The 17582-nt window shown below is 45.5% G+C and overlaps 1 protein-coding gene across 1 annotated transcript; it reads left to right on the forward strand.

Moving 5' to 3' along the window:
• Positions 1-1639: 1639 nt before the first annotated feature.
• Positions 1640-17431, forward strand: pak6 (p21 (RAC1) activated kinase 6). The gene is made up of 9 exons (XM_084569869.1): positions 1640-2069; positions 9522-9769; positions 11140-11802; positions 12362-12895; positions 13316-13449; positions 15041-15167; positions 15259-15384; positions 15506-15640; positions 15840-17431. The coding sequence occupies exons 2-9, from the start codon at positions 9566-9568 to the stop codon at positions 16005-16007; spliced, it is 2091 nt and encodes a 696-aa protein (XP_084425995.1). The 5' UTR covers positions 1640-2069; positions 9522-9565; the 3' UTR covers positions 16008-17431.
• Positions 17432-17582: the final 151 nt, after the last annotated feature.

Raw genomic sequence — 17582 nt, forward strand, 5'->3', positions numbered from 1 at the left:
TATCACTTATGCGGCTTCTGGCCTTTCATTTTAATGACCCTGTGCTTTAAGACTAGTATTGTCATTGTAAACCCTTTTTAGCATTACAAACTATTTATTCCACCATTTATCCAAATGGGAAGTCTGGGAGAGTCCTAAATTGACAAATAGCAAATAAAACCTTGTCATTGACAATAATGTAAGATGCTATATCATAGTTTTTAGCCTTGACTAGAAAAAACCCTACGAAAACAAAGAAAATATAATAATTAATTGAACTGAGCTGATTTATCTTCAAATCAAAAGAGGCTCTTTAACCAGTAGTGCTACAGTATTTTAGAACAAATGGTCAATAGACAAATTCTTCTCTTTTTGCCCCTCTTGCTGGAACAATGATGGTGTAGTTCAGTGAACTGTAACACCAAAACAGGCAAGGGTGTTTCTTTAATCGACCTTTTGACCTGCCCAGCTCTCCTTCGTAGCTGCCTAGCAGAGATAACTGTGAGTATGAGGCTCAGATAGCCTGGGCAAACATTTTGTGTGATAACCCCTATATGTTTTACATGTATCTACACCTATTGTTGTTCTATTGCTGTTCACATCTGTAAACTCAAAAGAGATCAGGAAAAACGGGCCTTTGGGGCGGTAAAATATAGCCGCGCCAATAAATCTATAATGAAGTGAAAAGAGAGGGAGGGGTCATGTCTGTCATGCCCCCAACAGGCAAATCTGTCATTGTCATGCAGATTGGTTGAGTGGAGGCTCTTTTTCACTTGACTCTATCGGTTGTGTTTGGAGGAACGTCCTTATTTAAACCTGTTATATTGCCATTGCACGCTCCCCTCATATCAAAATGCCATATATTACGCATATGCCCCAAAATCTGGCTCACTCTTGCAGGCAATTTCTGCCCGACTTGACCCTAATACATTTTCCTGCTTTGTGTCTGGTCTTAGCGGCTGTATAAATAATTCAGGAAATGATTGTGGTGGAAAAGAGAAGGGAATGTTTCGCTCAAATAATGAGGATGCAGGATCAGATGTAGGACAGGAGCAGCGCTGTAACTTCTTCTGCCTTCACCCGCAAAGCTTTTTTGGGTCACGGTGGACTCACAAGAGATTGTGAGGATGAGGATTGCACCCTCTACGGAAATAGCCCCACGCCCCGGTTATGCGCAGACCATATACAACAACCCCTCTTGCCATCTGCCATCCCTGACCCCGTCACTGCATGGATAATGCATTTGACTCAACAGTAGCACAGTGGGTGAACGCAGCGCCCTCGTGCTCTCATGTCACCCACGTTACGTGTAAAGGAGACAGGGGGGTAGAGAGAAAAGGAGGGCGGGGAGGTGGATGAAAGGTATCCCAGGTGATGAGGTCTCCTTACAGTCACTGGAAACCGGCTTAAAATCACACGCACACACGCATGCACACGCCGCTATCAGTTCTTTTGCAGCCCAATGAGCGAGTGGGAGGAGGCAGAGAAGGAGGGAAGTGATAAAGAGAGAGGGAGAATGAGAGGGAGAGAGGGAGAGAGGGAAAGGGAGGTGGGAGGGAGTGTGTGTCTGTAAGAGAGAGAGAAAGACAGCGAGCCTGAGAAGGAGAGTGAGAGAAAGAGAGGGGTGGGGGGGCTGGATGGAAGGAGCTACATGGGGCCGTGATATCCTCTCCTCCTGGATGCTGTCTTTCCTTTTCATGGCTTTGTCCCTCTTTTGTACGGTCACCCCGTGTCCCCGGGAGCAGGCACCGGCACACGGACCAGCACTCTGCCACGGAAGCCGGAGATGAATCAGCCTCAACAAAGAGCCTTTGAGATGGCAGTGTGCGCTTCTGCCTGGAGGGAGGAACGCATCAGGCTTTCCCAGGCAAGCGGCAGCCTGCAGTGTGCTCTTGCTTGAGAGCCAGCCCTCCTCGTCGTTGTGTGTATGAGGGAGAGAGAGAGAGAGCGTGTATGTCCCTGCGTGAGTGTAAGTGTGTGTGAATGTGAGTGAGCGGTGTATAATAGTGTACGCGAGTGTGTATGTGAACACTCTCGCTTCCAATCCTTCCTGGAGGAGAGAGAGACTCTCCTCTTCACTGGACGGCAAGGTAAGGGGGAATGACTGATTTTTTTTTTCCTCCTCTAACAATGATTTATCCCTCCAGAGCCCTGTTTCCTCTCTCCACGGCGAGGAGAGTGGGGTAAAGCGGGGGCAGGGGGGGGCGAGAAAAAAAAAAAGGAAAAGAGGCTTAACGTCATTGATAAAGAGCAGGCTAGTGTGTGCCATCGGTAGGCATCAGCCGTGGTGGAGGAAGAGGAGAAGGAGGTGGAGAGGCTGTGAGCAGAATGCAGCACAGCCAGGTGCAGATGTGGAGGAAAAAAGGGAAGATTCAGAAAGGGCTGTTGGATGTATTCAGTGATGGACTGCATCTCAAAAGAGGAGCCTTCACCTTCTACTCACCCCTCCTCCTCAAAACCCCCACATCCTCGCTCTCCCTCTGTCTCTGTAGCTTCTGTCCTCAACCTCTATTTCAAGGAAGAGGATACAACACTCCATGAAACGTTGCCTTTCTCGAGATAGATCACACTTGACAAATACAGACTCTGCCATTACTAAGGGCGCCGTGGACCGACGCGGACCGACGCTTCCTGTTTTTACCGCTGTGTATTCTAGTGTGTGCTTGTGCGTGCAGGCTCAGGTGATCTTTCTGGTCATACCAGTGCATGAGGATTCAAGGAGCTACCGTGTATACACACTTCAGTAGATGGATGCTGAAGGAAAAATAGGCCAGGAGAGGAGAGTGACACGTGACATATTGTCTTAACATTTAGAAAACCTGTTGTACGAGGGCTTGTATAATCGTGGGAGGCGATGTTTGAACTGTTTGAATTTGAGCACTTGAGAAACAAGAAATCTGACAGATGCTGCAGGAAATCGGTTCGTCAAGTCTCTCTATTAGGTGCAAAGTCCTCAGTGAAAATCAGTCCAAGGCTAGAAGTGTATAGATTTTAGTTTAATGCCTCATCAACCCCGCACTAATTCGTGTTGGCAACGTCACAACATTTGCACGCTTGCTTTCCAAAAACTATTCCTGACCCCGTGTGTGACCCTGCAACAGCGGCGACTGCACCTGTTATCGTCCCAAAAACGGCATCTGCGATCGAACGCAGTTAGTGGAGTTGAGTTTTTGTGTGTGCGTTTTAAAAAATACGACGATGACGTAACTGAGGCTCTGCAAGTGAAGCCATGTGTTTGTGTCTCAGGTTGCTCATTGATATTCAAGAGGTAGAGGGAGGAGGGGGGGAAAGGGTAGAGCAGGTGACAGAGAAGGTCTCTTTGGTGCATGTACACACACACACGCATGCACACACACACACAGTCGGACATCTGCTTCACCGAGCATGATGTGTACACTCCAGTATCTCCTGAAGTCGTTTTTTTTTATGCTCTTATAGGCTTACAGTGAAACTAAAACAGACAGGCAACGAAGACCCTAGCTCATGCAGTGGGACACTGATGGGACAGGAAGTAAGAAGGACATGCTACACACACCAGAACGTAGCACACATGATGTAACATCACCGACACCTGCTGTGTTTACAGTTGTTTCCATGAACGTTCGTGTCATGCTCATGTCAGCCGAAGGAGGGGACTGCGTGCATTACCAGCTTAGCGTCGCCACTGGCCATGAGACGCCAAGCACTAAGGATTAAAAAAAGGCTCTGAGTCCAAATTAGGACAGCATGACACGAGTCCCCTCTCTGGGCTCAAACAGCACCCATGCTGGGTGACTCAGGAGGGCAGCGGAGTCGGTGCAGATTGATACCACAAAGGAATCCGAGGTTAAAAGTGGCCTGTTCTTTGTCTCTTGGAGAGACACGCTGAGGCCTTGGCTGAAAAAATTATAAATCAAAGCTTTCATAAGCACATGCGCGTACAGTAAAGCTTGCACCAAGTCCCAGCGCATCAATAAATTAGACCCAAGGGAGAAGAGCAGGGCTCGTGCCATTGGTCCAGCCTGATCGTACGTCTCTATCAGCGCAGCGTCAAATTGTTCAAAGCACTTGTGAGAGCCAAGAGGATCTTTAATTAAACAGAGTGTTGGTCAGTGCTGCATCTCCTTAGTCTCCAGACTCTTTGTATACATATTGTTACACTGCATGGAGAAGCCTACTTCCTGATTTAAGAGTGTGTTTTTCTAGTGGTGTGTCAGCATCCAAATAACATCCCATAAAAGCCCCGGGACACTAGAAGTGTTGCTTTTACAATGTCATTATCTTAAGGTGTTAGGAGTAGATAGAGACTATAGCTCTTACTGCGCATTAATGTCCACACGACACGCTGCAGGGCGGAACAAGATAGTTTTTCTTGTCCATTTTCTCATCCGGGAGAATCAGTGCCATTATGTCAGGTGACAGAATGATGTATGCGCTCTGTTGATGCAACTGTCTTGTCCTGAAATCCCCTTTCCTGTGGCTTGTTTACTGCGGAAATCCAGAGATGATGGAGGAAAGAGGTTACATCTTCCGAACTGACGCCTGGGCCGCTCTCAACATCACTGTGCCGCTAAATTAGACAAAAACAAGCGGACATTAATTTTCAGTGACAGCTTCGATTCTATATCTATTTCTCTCTGTCCTCTCGCTTTCCTCATCTGCTCTTTTTCTGTCGCTGCAGCTGAGTGTCCAGACTCTCCATTCCTCCCCCATCTCTCACTCCTCCTGTCTTGACCTCTCGTTTCTAGCTCCCTCCTGTCAATATTAACACAGGACTGATGTGCACTCCTGAGCAGATGTGCGCCCTTGAAGAAGTGACAGCCCACACTGACGGGCACAGACACCGTATTTTACTATGTGCTCCTAATCCTCAGGCTCTTTCCTGCTTATTTGGAGCATGAGAAAACGGCACACGGGCCTTTCGGTCGTATACCATTTCCGACTTGCACGACTTCACACAGAGATTGGAGTGAAAGCCTACATGTGACGCATCACTGCAAGTTATGTGACATTTGAAATACCCTAAGATGTGTCACTATCAATGAACTCTCTGTCTGAATGTGGGCCATCCCCCGCCCTTAATGTCCACATTTACCAACTGAAAGCAGCATATGGACGCAATTGGCTATGTTTCATTCAGTATTTATTTTATGTCTGATTATCTTTTAATCACGATTTTTTCCATGCCCTGAAGCAACTTGTTTTGGTACACTGCTGTCGATAAACTGTACACTAAAACTAGTACGCAACACATGCCCTTGGGTATGCTCTACATCGTCTCTACCCCTGAGTGGAGCTTTTATCCTAGACGCAGCTACATCTAAGGACTAAGAAAGTTGTTGTTGGGCCACTGGCACAGCACATCTGCACTTTCATATTTGCTCAAAGTCAACAGAATTCATCCTCAAATGTTTTGCAAACTATTGCATAGTTGCTGGACTAAAGTTCTGGACAGCTTGACAACTGCCATCCCCAGAGCAATGCCAAAAAAAAACAAGAGCGCTAACTGCCGTAGCCACATTCATGCACTTTACGGAGGTATAGAAGGTGCATGCCATTATCCAGCATTCCCTAAATTCAAAGTGCTTTGTCGTGCATGATGTACCAGACCACTAGCATGAAATATGCATGCTAGTGTCATGTTATTCCATGTCGCTGCGTGCAGCTTGTTACATCACGTCATCTCCTATTGAGAATCCCTCCATGTCTGCAGAGGTGACTTCAAAGAGAAAGCAGGCATCAACTTAAATCATAAACACTGCCATTTTACCGACTAGTCACGTCCAGCGCCTTGTATCTTTTTTTCATGCCCTCAGATGGTGTGTGTAGGTGTTTGTGTGTTTTACAAAGCACAAAGAAGAGATGCCCAACCAAGACCCCCCCCCCCCCCCACACCACCACCACCACCACCCCCACCCCATCCGAGATGCAGTCTCATTACACTCAAAGGGCAAAACGGTCATCATAATGAAGCTGATAGGACAGCAATATCTAAACCCTCCAACCCTGCACTGCAGAGTCCAAAAACAGCAGTTAAGACCTTGATGTTATCTATGGTACCGTGAAATAGATGTAGCCCCCCTGTAATTCAGTGTAGCTGGATTACATTTATACGTGCATTGACAACCGCAGAAAGAGGATTACCTCATCTCTGTCGTCTCCCACCCTCACCTCAGCATTTGACATGAATCCTGTACAAAATAAACACGCGTCGGGTGCTAGAGAGGAGAGGGGGGAGATGACGTGTCCTAAAATTAGATCAGTGAAGGACTGAAACCATACTAATCCTGCGAGCACAGTCACCTGCACTCACTCACTCACTACATTTCTGCATGCACGCCAACTAAAAGACAGAAGCAGAAACCAGGGCAAATGGGGGGAAAAAAAAATCATTCAACAGAGCTGGGAGCACTAACATCGAGCAAATCCAATATCTCTCTTATCTCTCAATCCCCTCCCACTCAGCCACAGCTCCTGCTCCGGGTGGTTTGAACATGAGAGGAAGGCGAGCATGCCCTATCTTCTTCTGTCATGTCTGTGGGAAACATATGGATTGCATGGTTGAATTTCGGCATGGCATGAGAGGCGCAGCCACTCTGCCAGGTGAAGAAGCTCCATCGAGTCAGGGGGTAAGGCTGTGATTGGATATTCATTTGAGCCCGGATTGGGATGGGATTAAGAGCAAGCTCTCTGCAGAGAAATAAGGTTTATTTACATGTTTGTTGCCCCACAAATTTTCACGCTTCATCAGCTTTTTTTTTTTTTTTGAAGGTTTATGTTTAGTCAGACTTCACAAACACTTCTTGCAGACAGTTGTTTGCCGTTTTCCTGCACAAGAGATTTTATTTCTCAGTGACAGGATTTGAGTTTTTAGGTCATGCATTTGGATCTATTTAATTTGTTGCTCCCGCACAGAGTTCTAGTGATGGAAATACCTAATGTAGCACAATTTTTATGGTGACCTCATCCTCCCTGGCTCTTCATATCCCTGACTGCAGCTGGCTGAGCTTTGCCTCAGCTCTTTGATAGATTCAAGACAAGCCACTGAGGCATAGGGTCAAGTCCGTGCAGTTTTTAAGGATGTGACCAGAAAGCGAGATTGTGCACTGTGCAAATTCAGCTCTGTGCATCTGTATTTAATGGACAGGCTTGGAAATCAATAGCATATTGTTATCAAGACAGTCATAAGCTTGGCAGAGTCAGAGAGGTCAATATAAGGCCGCTTGCATGTGATTAAAGCTTGTAAATCAATAAGAGCATCAACTTTTTAATTCATTTTGCCGTGGCATGAATCAACAAAGTATGTGTGTGTTTGTACTTGTTTCTGATATCACAGTGGTTAGATTGTACTTCTTCTGAAGGGAACCGCAGTCAAAACTGAATAAGGAGTACTTTGAAATGTTCTGTCCTGCGCTGCTCCGAGCTGAGATTTGATGACGTATCATAAAAACCACAGTGCCCTGTTTGCACTGGTATCACCCCATTATTGATGGCAGTGGAGGACTGTAGCAGTTTGCATTTCACCCACGAGTAAATATTGATCGATCTGCTTGAAAAAGAATGCATGAAAGTGAACGTGTAAATATTTGTTCAGGCGATGCCAGCCTCTACACGTTGGGCAGCTATCTAAGCAGATAGCGTCTCATGCAGCAGGAAAAGAGAAAAGAGAGATTACAATCTGTTTTGCGGCTTGTTTTCTCAGGCATTTGTTATTCAAAAAAAGAGCTATAATTGGGTGTTAAAAGCCTTTCTGTGTCTGTGGGATGGAAACTGGGTCCCTGTCTCTCTAATACATCCAGGCCTGACTGTACCCGTGGCCCCGGCTTCTCTTTCCCCCCTCCCGAGAGCCCTCACACCATAATGTCCCTGTCAGATTGAATTAAAGTCCTTCCCAGCACAACATTATGTACATGGGGAGAGCACAGAGTGATACGTTTATGCAACACTTAGCATATTAGCCTTGTGATTGAATTATCCTTGGAGGGTGACGGGTCTCTCCCAGCAACATTTCTTCACTCCGACCCCCCCCCCCCCCCCCCCGTAATGAGGTGGGTTCTGCCGATGCGACTGGTGGGCCCGACCTCCTTTTACCCTCCAGTGATGCGGCTGGGTGAGTGGCGTGGGTTAGTCACCAATGCATCTCATCTCAACAGGCGTCATTGATGCCGATTAGACCCGTGCTGGTTTGAGGGTGGGTGTGGAGAGAGGAAAGGCTGACAGTGTGATCACCTGCTGGGTTACGGACGACTGCAAAACTCATTTCCTCATCTCCCACGATTTCATGGTGCATGATGGGAGATTGTGTCGGACGCTCTCAGGGCACCTTGTGTGTCTCTGCATTGGCCACGTAATTCAGGGCTACATTTTGCTTTTTGGTATAATCGTTTTAATGCCTCTCACAACACGTAGCCATTTGATGCTCTTGTTGGGCAAAACTCTATGAATATGTATCACATGGCTAAACTCTGACATTGAAAATAGAGTAAAAGGAGCAATCTGGGAATATTGCAGGTCCTAAACCGAGGAAGTGGCAAAATTTAAACGTGATCTGGACAGGAACTAGGTTCATCCTCTCAGAACAAGGGGAAAGTAAAGGGATTTTTAACATCAGCTGGATTCATTTTCTAAGAACTGTGAATGTCTTCAATTAGATGGCAGTTCATCCAATAGTTATGAAGACATTTCAGTCTGGACCCGACTGGCATCCACTAGCATGGCTCGCAAGGATGTCCTCTACACCACAAGCTACATAAAACAGCATTAATACTAATCATGAGACTTAAATGTGACTGATTATCTCCCAGTACAGCTGTGCAGCAGAGGAAATGAGATGTAACGTATTTAATTATTTCCCTCCACTTGGATGGAAAATAAAGCTCAACATACAGTAAACCCCAGTTAGTGGCACGCCGAATGCAGGACCATCCATCCAGAGATTAAGAGGCTGCCCTTACTGCAATCAAGGGCACAGAAGCTACTAATTAGAATGGGTTATGAAAGGGTTATAAAGGGGTTATGAAGGATAGCCTTACCTTAGTGTATTTGCGTTTGTTTATAGGCCTATGTGCACGCATTAATGTGTGTGTCTGAGTGTCGTACTTGTCCGCTAATGCACTGAAAGCCCGTGGGCACTGGCCAGCCCGGCCGCGTGCTCATCAGTAAAAGGGCACAGAGAATGAATAAACCTTAATTGACCAGATATCCTTCATTACACATGTGCTTACAAATCCATCCGCTCTCCTCAGAGCTGTTCTCAGTGGTAAAAGCACATGATAGCCGACAAGGCAGCGTGGGATATCCACATCCCAGACACAGAGCAGTTTTTAGATGAGCCATTCTCTCCCACAAGGAAATATAATCAGTTGGCAGAATTAGTTTCGATACACCTGCTCAGGGAGTAGGGAGCTCTACTCTATGGCGACTTGCACTCAGTGACTGGTATCTTTTTAATCACTATGTCAGAAGAGATTTGCTTATATCCAATTGTCAAAATTACAGCTGCTCAAACATGTGCTGCTTATAATGTTGGGTACAATTTATTTAAAGTATACTTCTCTCTGCAGGGACATTTTGAAGCAGACAGGCTGTCCCACTTCTGGACCTGAGGATGTTTCGCAAGAAGAAAAAGAAGAGGCCTGAGATATCAGCGCCCAAGAACTTTGAGCACCGTGTCCACACCTCGTTTGACAGCAAGCGTGGCTGCTTCGTGGGCCTGCCGACCCAATGGCAAAGTCTGATAGAGAACCTGCGAAGGCCCAAACCCATGGTGGACCCTTCCAGGATCACAGAAGTGGAGTTGAGGCCAAAGAAGGTATGCGACACCTTCCATTTAACTTGTTATTGATTCTCCGACCTTACCTTGAGCTGACCCCTGACAAATGGCACGCCACTCAATGTCCTCATTTGGCAATCATGCGTCGTTATTCTGAGAGTTTCACTTCAGTCTCAGGGAGAGTGATGAATAAACATATGCTGCTAGTTCAATCACTGCAGAAGTATTTTTCATTGCTGCAGAGGGAATCTGCTGTCTCAGAAAATGCCATAATCCTCTGATGACAACATGCTCCCCTCCCCATCTTTTTGCTTTCTTATCTATCGCAGGGCTGGGCTAATGACCCTGCTGTGTACACTGACTGTACGGTGTACTCACAGGGGCCACAAGATTTATTGCTCCACGCAGGCAATTAATAACAGTCCATGGTGCCTTCCCACAGATGTCAAACAGACGGGATAAAAAGTGCAGGTACAGCAAAGGAAATGCCAGTGAGTGATAAAGCCTGCAAATCTCAGGATTTCTACACTTCACGGAGCAGAGTGTCGATGCTTTTTATGACCCCCAGAAAAAAAAGAAACTACAGAAGGCACCAACATTTCATTAACTCCATGGTGTGATTGTGATTAGTGCTGTGCGAGAGAACCATCACGTCAGCATTTAGGTCAGAATTATAGTTTTAATTGCGTCGTAAATATGAGTTTGTGTTACCCGCAAGACCCTTGTAATACAGAAAACCCCAGCTAAACCAATAAACAGGTGAACACCCAGCAGATTGAGGAGAGGAAATGTTTCAAACAATTATTACAACATCCTTTAAAATACAGTATCTCACCAAGGCCAGTATCACTTGTGCTCTCAGAGACCTACACCAGGTGAGATGTCATCTGACCTCTACCCCCTGTGCAGGTTTAATGGCACCGAACCAGAGAAACACGAGAGCCCGTAGACTTACAGTGAACTGAATATGACTTCAGCCTGACACTGAGTAACTCTGACAGTAACGCTATTCTGGCAAAACATCTGAAGTTCGTCTGATCATTTTATGTCAGAGCATGTTTAGGCCCTTCTCCTTTGCTTGCCCGCAAGCTATGCATACCGCTTAAAATGTTGTAAGAGCAGTTATCTGGAAACAAAGCAGCAGCTGTAGAGCTCCTGTTTCCGTCTCTTGAAATATTTGCTTGGAATATTTGTCAGCGTGTTGTCAGAATAAGCCACTGGTAAAATGATTTAAAGTCGTTGTCTTCGAAGAGTGACAAAGATGTCCTTTACAGATTCCCAAGTCTAAATTTAACTCGCCTCGGAGCAATGATTATGTCACCCTCATTATTCCTTTCAGTCCAAAATCTTTCTGTAGTGTAATCATTGTGTGCAGAGTGTGATAAAGATAAACGCCTCTCCCCTTCCAGACCATTGTACGTGGGAGCATGATTGGTCACGGAGACTACATCGCAGCCATGATCAATGACATGAGCCGTCTGTCTGTGACCAGTTCCAACTCTTTGCGGAAGAGCAGCCCCTCAGCCAGGAAGAGAGCTCAGTCTCTGGGGAGGCTGGGGGAGGTGAACGAGGGAGACGTCTACCAGTACGAGGGCCTGACCCAGGATGACGATGAGGATGAGGATGCAGGTCAGGACCAGTGGAGGGACAGAGCCAGGAACATCCACAGTGAGACCAACACTCCTTACTTGGGCATGAAGAAGAGCATCACTCTGCAGCCTAATGGGATCTTGCCAAAGGCCAAGTCTACTTATGAAGTTGGCATCAGCTCCCTGGAGGGACCCTCACAGCCTGCTCCGTCCCAGAATATCCAGGTGCCAAGTCACGGGGCTTATATGAGTGGCGAGATGGGCAGTCCTCAGGAGAGAGTGATATGGAAGAGAGATTTTCAGCTGCCCAGGGGAATGCCACCAAATCAGAGACCGGTAGCTTGTTTCTATAGCCCAGCTATGACTGTACAGCACCCCCATGGAGATCAAGCCACAGTTACCACGGAGCTCCGACCCGGCGTACCAATGTACATGCACCCACAGAACAGCCCGGGGAGGCCGTACTCCTCCTATGACCTGAAAGTAAGCCTTTGCACTTCTTTGCAGCCTTTAAGTGCACTGATAATACATTATTCATAGAACACGCAATATATGCATATTTCTGTTAATGCTATGTACATCATATTATTAATGCTCAGCATGTTTTTGCATGAGCTTTGAATGCATTAAATAAAGTTTTTTTTTTTGTCAAGAAACCATCAGGGATAATTTTAATGCTTAGGTTGTGGAACTTAAGTGAGGTGGCATATTGATTGGCTCCACACTAAAGTGATTAAAGTTCCGGGTTTGAGTAATTCATTTAATTCTAGTGTTAAAAAAAATGAAATATAGGTTTAAAGTGCCAGTGGTTGTAAATGTTCAAACATGGTGTGTTCGCCAAGATCTCAGTCGGACACTTGGGACCATATAGCAACAACTTTACATGGGTCGCATCAGGTAAAGTGGATGCAAGAGTGAAAGAGAAGGACTTGATTTAGGTTCAGTTTTAAGGTGGGTCATGAAACCCGTCCAGGAAGGTGGCCAGCATGCCTTTCAGCTTACTCTCTTAAGTTAGCTCACCCTTTTTTCTGTTGTCATGCAGGCAGAATCGGCAGTGAGGTACCACTCTGGTTTCTTGCCCACCGGCACCAGCAGTCCTCTTGTGGGCGGCATCAGACCCCAACGGACTGTGCGCTCCTCAGCTAGCTACACATTGGGCCTGTCTCCTAACATGGGACTGAGGCCCAGTGGACCAGACCCGTTTCTCAGACACTCCGGATGCCCCAACCCTCCTTACCCCCGCCAAGACAGCCCTTCCCAGCCTCGACCTTCCCCTACCGGCTCCCTAGCCACCAGTCCTCCAGGTACCTGCTCTCCCGCCTTTAGACCCCCGCAACATCCGTCACCCAGGCCACCTCCAGACCCACCCAAGGTGACACACGAACAGTTCAAGGCAGCCCTTCAGATGGTGGTAGACAAGGGCGATCCGCGGTCTTATCTGGAGAACTTTGTGAAGATTGGGGAGGGCTCGACAGGCGTGGTGTGTATTGCTACAGAGAAGCACAGCGGCAGGCAAGTGGCGGTGAAGATGATGGACCTGCGGCGGCAGCAGAGGAGAGAGTTACTCTTTAACGAGGTACAAAAAACTGATCCTACAGACAAATACAAATAGCTCTAACCAAAGTATAACATGTATAATAGTTTGCTGTTGAACAGTTGGGTAATTACTTTGGTGCTTTCCAAAGACTAAGGAAATAACCTTATAATGTCGAACTGGGTAGTCTTGACTTATGTTTGATTTGGACTTTGAAAGAATTGTGTCTCTCCTTGGCAAGAATCTCTAATTAAAGAAAGCGCCTGACTCACACTAGGGACTAAAAGTTAGGAGGTGTCACCCTCTGCTGATGATTTATCTCAAGCAAGTACCCCAATTAAATGACAATGCAACATGAACTGCTGCACAGTACACCTTAAGTGCTACTGAACCAAAATGTGAAACAATTGTTTATTATATCTCTAAAAACTGTGTCATTAACACAATTGTTTTATGCTGCAGGTGGTCATCATGAGAGACTACCAGCACAGGAATGTGGTGGAGATGTTTAAGTCTGCCCTGGTGGAGGAGGAGCTCTGGGTAATCATGGAGTACTTGCAGGGTGGAGCGCTAACCAACATTGTGTCTGAAACCAGGTACCAGAGAAAACAAGCTACATTTAAAAAGCCACATTTGGTGCATTCTGTCTCTTTGTCATATCATTTTTAATAACTGAATCAACCACAAGGGGGTAGTGTGGTATAGAAGCATGAGTGATTAACATTGATCCCAGTGTTCAGTCTTCGCCTGTGCTCCTGTTCTGCTGCTTTTCTCTGGGGCGCAATAATAATTCAGTGACATAATTGAATTTTCACATGTTTACATGCCACGTGGAATGTCAATTTTGGGTGGAAATTTGATTCCCCGATGCTGTCACAATTTTCAGAAATGCGTTCATCAGAAATGAGGAAAACATATTGACCAGCAGCAGGGAGCTGAATATTGTAGGGTTATTTGTTCTGAGCTGTCGATGTGTTTTTTTATTATTAACAGATGGCTGGCTCGATCTCCATAGGACGACCTCAGGGTTAGATCGTTTGACTCCAAGGGATGAAAAAAAAATTCTGTGAAGCCAGATGACATATAAAATGAGCCAGCTGTCACAGCCACTGTTTGTCAAAGACTAAAGTAATCAGTATATTGACAGAACAATCAAGAAGAAGAATGCTTTGTTTCTTCTGTTTTTCCTCCCTTTGGGATGGTGTCATAAATATGTGTACATACACCGATCAGGCATAACATTATGACCACCTTCCTATTATTGTGTTGGTCTCCCTTGTTCCTCCAAAACAGTTGTGACTCATCAGAGAATGGACATGGGCCTTCTCAGGGTGCCCTGTGGTGTCTGACAACACAATGTTGTTAGTGGGGGCCTTTGGGTCCTATGGGTTGAGGGGAGGGACCTCCGTGGATCAGGCTTGTTCCAGTGCATCCCACAGATACTTGATCAGTTTGGGATCTAGGGAATTTGGAGGCCAGGTCAACACCTTGTGCTGTTCTTCATGTTTTTTGAGTTGATCCTGTGTCAGGCTGCATCCTGCTGGGGATGGCTGCTGCCATTAAGGAGTGTCATTGCTATGGGGTGGGGGTGCCTGGTCTGGTGTAGGTGGGTGGTACATGTCTAAGTAACATCCATATGAATGTCAGGTCCAAATGTTTCCCAGCAGAACATTGAATTGTCACAAGAAGGTCAATGTTATTTAGTTCTCCTGTCAGTGGTTTTAATGTTGTGGCTGATCGGTAAACATATATATACTGTATATATTTTAGACTAATTCAAATCTCTTTAAATTCATGAATGAATGCTGTGATGATAGTCATGTGTATAGAGCACTCCTTAAAGTAAATGTTACCCTTTCTTCCCTCGCTTTACAGCGACCTTTCTTTCTGAATGAAAATGGCGTTTAGTCGCCTGTATCTCACGTGTACATATTGTGCCTGTCAAATATCAAAGTCACGTTAACATTTTAGAGGAACGAGCGTGTTTTGTTTGCCATTCCGCTGTGTGGGAGTTGTTGTTTTGCACCCTGCACTCTTTATCGTTGCCTTTAATGTGCAGTGATTCATGAATTTCATCATTCAGAACTGTTGATTTGTTGCAACTACTGATGGAAGCGTTGTGAAATGTTCATGTGATATCGGCACGTATGTGTGTAAACTTGAGTGTGTATGTGTGTTGTACTTCAGGCTGAGCGAAGAGCAGATTGCCACAGTGTGTGAAGCTGTTCTGCAAGCCCTGGCCTATCTCCATTCACAGGGAGTCATCCACAGAGACATCAAGAGTGACTCTATATTACTCACATTAGACGGAAGGGTATTAAACGTATTTCTTATTTCCGTCTTTCTTGTTTGTGCTGTGTTGGTAATGAATTAGTAAGATGTGTTTTTTTTTTTGTTCCCCACAGGTCAAGCTTTCAGACTTTGGCTTCTGTGCTCAGATCAGTAAGGACATCCCTAAGAGGAAGTCCCTAGTGGGGACACCTTATTGGATGGCTCCTGAGGTCATCTCCAAATCACCATATGGCACCGAGGTGAGGAGGCACGCAATCAGCTTTCATTCACAGTGGTGATCTCGGTCAGGCAGCACGAGAACCATCAGTGGCAATCTGTGCTATGAGATCTGTTACACAGTTTGTTTCTGCGTTAACCCAGGTCGATGTGTGGTCGATGGGTATCATGGTTGTAGAGATGGTGGACGGAGAGCCTCCGTACTTCAGCGAAACCCCTGTAGCAGCGATGAAGAGGCTGAGGGATGAGCCTGCTCCTACTGTACGAAATGTCAGCCAGGTACGAGAGCAGACACAACACTTTTTTCAAGATAGTGTTGAATTTTAGGCCTGTTAACAGTGTTGCACTTTCTCAGTGAGCCAGTTGTTCCACCACTTTGACCCACACTGAAATATCTTAACATCAAATACCATTATACAAACGCATCAGATAACTGCTGGAATGATGCATTAAAGTAAAATATAATGTTGCTTTCCAGATCTCCCCAGTTCTGAAAGACTTCCTGGACCGTATGCTGACTCGGGACCCCCTCGAGCGGGCCAGTGCCACTGACTTGCTGGAGCACCCCTTCCTGCTGCAGAGTGGCTCACCTCAGTGCCTGGTCCCACTGGTGGAGCAGTACCGCAAACGCATGTCCCGCTGCTGACCTCGAGGGGCACCCGTTCCCCACACACCCACTTCAGCCCGATCCTGTTCAGGCCTCGAAAGAGGACTAGCACCGGGGTCCATCTCCTCCAGCACCTAAGCCAGTTGGCTATCGGCTCCAGAGAAGCAGCGCAGCCAGTGCAATGGCGGCAAGAAGCAGGTTTGGTTGACAGACTCAGCATGGTCACGGGCATGAGAAAAGCACTTTAGGAGTGAGTCAAAGGCAGCATGCAGTTCCTCACCTCTCAACTCGGTTCAGTCCGAATATTGATTGGCTTCCTGTAACATTCGGAGCGCAGCACAACACGGTGCATATCAAAGTGATCAATCAATATTGCACACATGAACCAAACATGTGAAACTCTAAAAATCCTTTATAGTGTTCATAGTGGGCATTATTACTAGCTGTGTAAAGCATAACAAGCTGGTGTTAGGCTCAGAAACTGTAGCTCATTGTGACATTCAAGGATAAAGTTACCTCTGCACACTCACACACTGTTGTGGAAAGTGGACAAAAACCCGATCAATACACACTCTTTGCATGGCCAAATGGAGGCACACCTGGCCTGACGTGAATGCTTGAATATGTACCAAACTGGGATGTGAAAGACAATTCTCCTTTATTAGCATAATAAATGGGTAGATGAAAGCCCAGCTGCTGCTATTGGGCTATTGGAAAATGACCAGTACCGTACTCCTCTTTTTCATATTTATTCTTTACTTTCAAAAGGTGTTGTGGGTTGTTTGTATGATGTGAAGTTGCAAATAAGATTTCATTATTAAGTATGGACTTGAAACATAAGCAGATAAATGAATAATGTAAATAAAAATGCAGAGTATTAGGTCCTTATACCTGCAGATTCACTGCAGTAAGTTATACAAATTCAAAATGTTACTTTTCTTTAGTGAAATGTGAGTGTATGTATGTATGTATGTGTGTGCGCATGTGTGTGTGTATGAGGGGACATCTCAGTTTTTGGTTCTGATACAACCCTCTTTGTATTGTGACAGACTTTTTAATAAATCACAAGACGCGTGTGTTGCTGCCGAGGACGATGTGTATGACTGTATTCGCATTTGTTTGCCTAGATAAAGCACACAGGCCTGGCATGTGATGCTGCAGGAATCCAGCCTGCTGAGAAACACTTTGCACATGTAGTCTTTGTATTCTGACACACGTACATGTTGACATGTTCCATGTATTTCTATTTCTGTGTGGATCGTTCATGAAAAAGAGAATTACACATTTTAATTTTGTACAAATCAATAAATGATGCATACTGAAGCTGAATTCCTTTAATAATTTTTCCTCACTCGCACACGTACACATGAGAAATACAGGTTGATTATGCTGGTGTGTTTATTCTGTATTTAGCATGAATGCACAGTCACTGAATATCTTTAAGCAAAATAAAACATCTTCTTATAAACACAGAAGCCATATCAAATACATTTAATTCCGTGTAATATAAATCTTATATATATATATATATATATTCAACAAAAAATGTATTTCAGTAGCTCACAGATGGATATTATGTCAATTTATAAATATTTTCAAATATGGGATAGCAAA

The sequence above is a fragment of the Chelon labrosus genome, assembly GCF_963514085.1.
Source record: "Chelon labrosus genome assembly, chromosome: 20".
Lineage (NCBI taxonomy): Eukaryota > Metazoa > Chordata > Actinopteri > Mugiliformes > Mugilidae > Chelon > Chelon labrosus.

Bases quoted from the DNA above. Each gene is read 5' to 3' on its own strand.
- pak6 (XM_084569869.1), top strand. From the start codon at position 9,566: ATGTTTCGCAAGAAGAAAAAGAAGAGGCCTGAGATATCAGCGCCCAAG. The intron at 11,803-12,361 runs GTAAGCCTTTGC...GTTGTCATGCAG, and splicing joins ACTCCTCCTATGACCTGAAA to GCAGAATCGGCAGTGAGGTA. The intron at 15,641-15,839 runs GTACGAGAGCAG...GTTGCTTTCCAG, and splicing joins CTGTACGAAATGTCAGCCAG to ATCTCCCCAGTTCTGAAAGA.